The sequence below is a fragment of the Egretta garzetta genome, unplaced genomic scaffold (assembly GCF_000687185.1).
Source record: "Egretta garzetta isolate BGI_Z169 unplaced genomic scaffold, ASM68718v1 scaffold107, whole genome shotgun sequence".
NCBI lineage: Eukaryota > Metazoa > Chordata > Aves > Pelecaniformes > Ardeidae > Egretta > Egretta garzetta.
The window spans coordinates 555,291-561,201 of record NW_009260399.1 but is presented as its reverse complement, the minus strand read 5'-3'; the positions used below and the strand labels follow the sequence as shown (position 1 = coordinate 561,201).

Sequence of the window (5,911 nt, the reverse complement as noted above, 5' to 3'; positions counted from 1 at the left end):
TGACCTTTCATATTTCCTGGATCAGTCTCTTGCCCTTCAGGACAATTGTATCCTTTGCAGTGAGGTCCAGGGATAGAGTTATTTTTATATGGTGCTAATCAAAATGGACAGCAATGTATTGGAATGGTGGTGGTGTTCTACCTCTCTAGTGAAGTGTGTTTGGGTTCATACTTATGCTTTGTTTGTTGTACTGCATAAGGAAAAAAAAAAAAAGTAAAATTTTCATCATAGACACTTGCCAAATGCTCCATTTGGCTGATCTAATGCTGTGTTGTCACCGAGCCATTAAAAAACTACATTTGCTTTCAGTGAAGTTTTTCTGCAATATAGTTGCTTGTCTGAGGGACTTGGAAACATGTCTTCAGGCAATTGAGCAAGTGCAAGCAGTACCTCACGCGCCCACGGAGTTCGACTGTGTGCACGGACAGTTTGCTTGAACGCTTACAGAGATGTCAGCTGTGCTACAGAATTGCTTCCCACCCGCTTTCTCTTTTTTTATCATATAAGTTGGGATTACAGAATGAGAGAAATAAGAAAAACAAGGCATGTGCTTTGACTTGTGTTGAAATAGGATGAGGTATTTGGGCTTCAGTACTTCACATGGTTATTGCCAAAGCAAAAAAATTTTCAGTCTTAGCTGGTTGTGATGTACGACCATCTGAAGTGTGAATGTGCTTTCAAACAGTGCGCAGTCCAGTTGCTGTTAAGCAGCATTGGTTTTTTTGTGCTTTCAGTAGTAGCCATACCTAAGTAAAGGTTGGTCTTTTAAATCACATATTTCTGTACAATTCACTGTATGGAGAAATGTTTTCCTGAATTTCAGAATTAATGCTAATTATTGGTATTTTTCTAGGTAACTTGGGAGATCGGGCATGTCTTAGCTGTACATCCCTGAGGCTGGCAAACAAAATGTGAGTAAATATGAACTTTTTTTCTAAACTCAAAAACTGTACAAAACCATACGATCTTAGAAGGTAGGTTTAAATCTTCTAGACAAAGTGTGAAAATACTAGCTTCAGCTTGTGTTATTGACAGATTAAAGGAAGGTTAAAGGACTCTCTTCACCTGCTTGGTTGTGTGTGGGAGAAGGAAACTGAGATCTTCCTTTTTTTGCCCACTTAGTCCGTTTTTGTTTCATTTACAATGTGAAAGCTATAGAATATTCATCTTGTTCTTGAGTTATTCCAGGTGATATCACGGGCTTCTTGCATGGTTTCTCTGTGGAGTTCCATAGAGCAAACATTCAGTCAAAGCTGGTTTAAAAAACATAGTTGACAGTTAGGAATGTAGATCATTTGAGTTGTAGCTTTATTAAACCAAAATAGTTTACTATATGTTACAGCCTTGGGTGAGGCTTTCCTAGGAGGTGGTATCCTCTTCTGAAAACTAATCCAGCTGCTGTGTGCTCTTATGGAACTTTAGGAGTTGGATGTTGGCAGAATCCATTCTCTGTTCCTGACTTTGCTCACAAGGCATATTTGTGGATATGAATTTCCTAATGCCCTTCCTTGGGATGTGAAATTATGTATTATCTAGTTTGTTTACAGTCTAACTGCTCAGGAAACAGTGACTATTCTTCAATTTCCTAAGTTTCCATTTTAGCATAAGGATCTGTCTCTAGATATAACCCTGTGATATGAAACAAAGTAATTATTTCCTTTTTTAGTCGTGCTAGTCAGGGTATCACTTACTGTGTAATTAGTTTTTACAGGTGTTTTAATGCATAAAGCATTTTAAAATCTCTGCTTTTTAGTTGATTATTATATGGCCTCTCTCTTGGAAAAATGGAAATTTAAAAGTTGTAAGTCTATTATATGAGCAGCAGAATATTGGGACAGAAATTCTTTTCTTCTTTTGAGAACTACTTTTTTTACCAAAAGCTGCTGTTAATGTAATAGGATAGAATCATGGAATCACTTTGGTTGGAAAAGACCTTTGAGATCATTGAGTCCAACCTTTAGCCTAACCCTGCCATCCCACCACTAAACCATGTCCCTAAGCACCTCATCTACCCGTCTTTTAAATACCTACAGGGATGAGGACTCTACCACCTCCCAAATGTTGCTACTTAAGCTAGTGCCCGCACCCCGTGTGACCCAGATCCAAAAGAAAGGGACTCTAATGATACAAATACTGAGGACAGCTTGGGATAGAAGTTCCATGTCTGACATCCTGGTAGTGAAAGTGTGTTCAAAGAGGCACATTTCTTGTGAAATTTTTTTTTCCCTGCAGATTCAGAACCCGTTCTGCTGGCAGAGCTCCCTTCCTGTCTGCATGCAGAAGAGTGTAGATGTATGTAGGTGGAACTTGGTCTGTAGGCCTGGAGCTCTGCTTTTGGGAAATGACTTAGAGTCAGGATGAATTGGTTTATGCAAGTGTTTTAATCTGGTTTTGAATAGGTACTTTGTTTTCTTAAAGGAACCGTAATATCTGTGCAAGTGTGTAGTTTTCTAGCTAATCCAGAAAATGTTTTGTATAGCTGTGTGTTTCAGCAGTCGTCTGACCAGTGAATGATCAGATGCTTAAAACTTTAGTTTAAGCTAGAAAATAATAATTTGTCTTTAAAAGGTAATAATTTTTTTGTGCAGAGCTGTATTATAATTAACATTTAATGGATAAAACTATTAAAGTAATTTAAAATTCATTGGATGCGTGTGGTAATTAAGTTTATAAGGCTGCAAATTGACTGAGGCCAATACTTATAAGTGTTCAATAAACTTTTTTTTCCTTTAAGTGTTACTTGGAGCTGTAGAGCCACTTGCACCTGTTTTCTGTTCGTTGACTGAAGACAAATAAACATTCTGATTTTGTTTTGGTAGTACAAGGGCTCAGTGAAGAAACAGCCCAGTCATTTCTGTCCTGTAGACAACTTAATGCTGGCATTTCAGTTTGAGGGACACCTAATGCAACTCATTTATATAAAATATTTTATCTACTATTTTAAGTTTGTAGGAGTACGTACCTTTTGTAAAAGTATGTACAATCCTACTATAATGAGTAGTTCTTCTGTGTGTATAATGAGTGTTTGGGATGTTTGAGCAATGCTTTCCTTCTAGCTTCAGTTTACATTTAAATAAAGAAAAAGAACAAAATTCTGAGTAAGGTAGAAGAGTGTTGGTTCTGTGTGCCCCCCAGCTCAGTACCGTCATGGAATTTTGTGCATAAAGTTTTTGCTGAAAAAGGAAAACTAGATGCATGGAGATAGTAAAAAAGGAACTCTAATTAAATCAGATTTCTCTGATACTAATTCTCTTCCTCGAACTCAGTACCTATCCCAAGCTTGCAATTTGTATTTTTTCTCTCGTGTTTTGTTCAAACAGGAGAAGCAATAGAAGGAGCTTTATGTTACATCTGGATTTACAGATAAAATGTAGCTTTATAATTGAGAGGCACTTCTGGTTGCTACTTTTTATGTAACTGGAGTTAAATAAGCTACCTTTTCAAAGCTGTTTAATGGAAAATTCCCTGCAGGTTGTTTTTTGTCATGAAGTACAGCCAAGTGTTCTTTTCAGGTATAGACAACCTGATCTTGACAGTCACAGGTTTGGGTTTTTTCTTAAATATGCAGTAGGTAATTTTCAAATGATGAATTTTATAAATACATACGTTTATATAACTATACAAACATATTATATACAAATATATAAATAGCTTATGATCTATTACTAATTCTTGAATGCTTTTTTCTTCTGAAGGACTGTACACTTTAAATATTGCACTAGTGTCCCTCCTGTTTACGCGTACTCCAAAAAAGATCGCTACTGTTGTTGGACTAAAGGATCTGAGCAAATATACTTTACTCTTACGAGCTCTTCTGGCTCATGGACGCCACTAGCAACCATGGGTGTTTTAGGTCCCCAGTATCTTCCAGTTAGGTGGTGGCATTCATCACGTCCCCTTCAAGATGACTCCATAGTTGAAAAGTCACTGAAGTCCTTAAAGGACAAAAACAAGAAGTTGGAAGAAGGAGGTCCTGTATATAGTCCAACAGAAGTGGAAGTTGTGAAGAAATCTATTGGACAGAGGGTTGTGGACGAACTGAAGCACTATTACCATGGTTTTCGATTACTGTGGATTGACACAAAAATAGCTGCAAGGATGCTCTGGCGAATACTTCATGGAAACACTTTGTCTCGTCGAGAACGGAGACAGGTATGGAGTAAATACCAGTTTTGTCTGAGTATCTGTAGCAATTGCTCCATTTTATTTGAACTGAGTTGGTTCTTCCTGTTGTCTTCTGTTCTAAAATTGCTAGGTGTATTTTCCCCCTCCTCCCTATGTGGACACTAAAAGTTTTGGATTTGACTCCAAAACATTTTAGTGTTGTTCCCCGTTACTGACGGTAAACTTGGTATTTTCTAGCTGGAACAGCAGAGGATTCTTCTGTTTTGTCATGTGGACAGCAGCTGTGGTTTGTTGTCAAGTTCCCATCCATGTGCTACATGTGTGTACATGGTCATTTTCTCTGCTTTTTCACTCCTGCTGGAAAAAGAGGGAAAACGCTTTTAGTCAAGGTTGGATTTGTGCCAATTCTGTTGTGTGGTGGTTTTTTTTTTTATTTTTAAAAAAAACAGAAGAAAAGCTGCAGGCTGAAATGCATGATTGATAATCAGATATTAGTACTATTGCGGTTATAAATATATTTGTAAGATAATCAGTCCAAAGAAGATAATTTGAGGCAAGTTTTTGGTTTATACTTTTGTTTTTCTTTATGGCATGTAGTTTTATGAAACTATAAAAATGCAACTGATAATTCTAAAGAAAAGTGAAGAGGGGATGGAGATGAAATCTGGAGTGCAAAATGAGTGTGCTTTCAAATGAGGATAATATATACATGTGTTTCAATAGTAATTTTAGTTTGTAGATTAAGTAAATATGCTTATTCAATTAGAATTAAAATACATGGATATTTAAGAACATTTGATGTGAGCCCATATATATGGAAAGACTGCAAAATAATAAGCTGGTTTAAAACTGGTATAGTTTAAAATTTTTTTTTTTTTTGAAAGAATGCATTGGTACTCAACCTCACCAGTTCATTAGCGATACATCAAACGTGCAGTTTTAATAGTTCTCATTTTACTGTTTTTAAAGATGGGATGTTTAAGCATTTTATACACATAAAATACTCAAGTCTGTCTTCTTGCCTTTAAAGAAAAAAAAAAGCATTTCAGCTGTTGCTGAAAAAAATGTGCTGGAAGAAATGTTGGAGAGTGAAAAGTGTGTGTACTCTGGCAGCAGGAGTGAAGAGTGCTGCTTCGGTCTGGTTCACGCAGTTTGTACACTATACGTGCAATGTGTTAGGGTCACAGCTCTGCCTTCAAAAATCCTGTTAAATGATCAAAAAATATGAATATTTGCTCATTGTTTTAATAATTTCCTGATAAAATTCAGTGCGTAGTTGAACATTTTCACGTGTAATTAAAAAACTTCACATCTTAATGCGAGGTTAGACAAATAACCAAAATAGTTAAATGCACATGTAGCAGTTTTCATCTGTGATTACATTTGGCCTCTTTCTACAACAGCACTGGTTGATGGTATGCGGTCTCAGCATCTTCACGCTGCTTATTTTTGCCCTCTTCCTTGTTGTGGTATATGAGTATGTTTGGCAGCTGATCCAGCTGAAATGTTGCTCAGCAATAAATATAAGTCTGTGCTGACATAAGAGAGGGGATCATGTAGTGCCAAGAAAGAGTAACTGAGGATAGGGGGAAAAGGAGGACCTCAGGGCTTCTTGAAGTAGCAGTTCTGGCTTGTGCTGGCTTATTGAGAACTTCGGAAAACTTGGAAACCCGAGTGAGACAAATTAATTCAGGGTTTAAAACAGAATCAGAAATCCTCCAGAGGGCAAGACAGGGACCATTCGTTTTCCTGCCTGTTTCATGTTCACTGAGACATACTTCTAAGA

General features: G+C 36.9%; 1 protein-coding gene across 3 annotated transcripts in view; it reads left to right on the top strand.

Moving 5' to 3' along the window:
• The first annotated feature begins 855 nt into the window (after nt 1-855).
• LETM1 (leucine zipper and EF-hand containing transmembrane protein 1) overlaps nt 856-5,911 on the top strand; it is a 27,939-nt gene continuing 22,883 nt past the window's right edge. For 2 of the 3 annotated variants that reach the window (XM_009643182.2, XM_035898639.1), the window contains exons 1-2: nt 856-911; nt 3,696-4,152. In XM_009643182.2, coding sequence (XP_009641477.1) covers nt 910-911; nt 3,696-4,152 — 459 coding nt within the window. In that variant the 5' untranslated portion in view covers nt 856-909. Of the gene's footprint in view, nt 912-3,695; nt 4,153-4,362; nt 4,515-5,911 lie in introns of those variants that run through there. The other variant, XM_035898640.1, reaches the window with a different exon arrangement.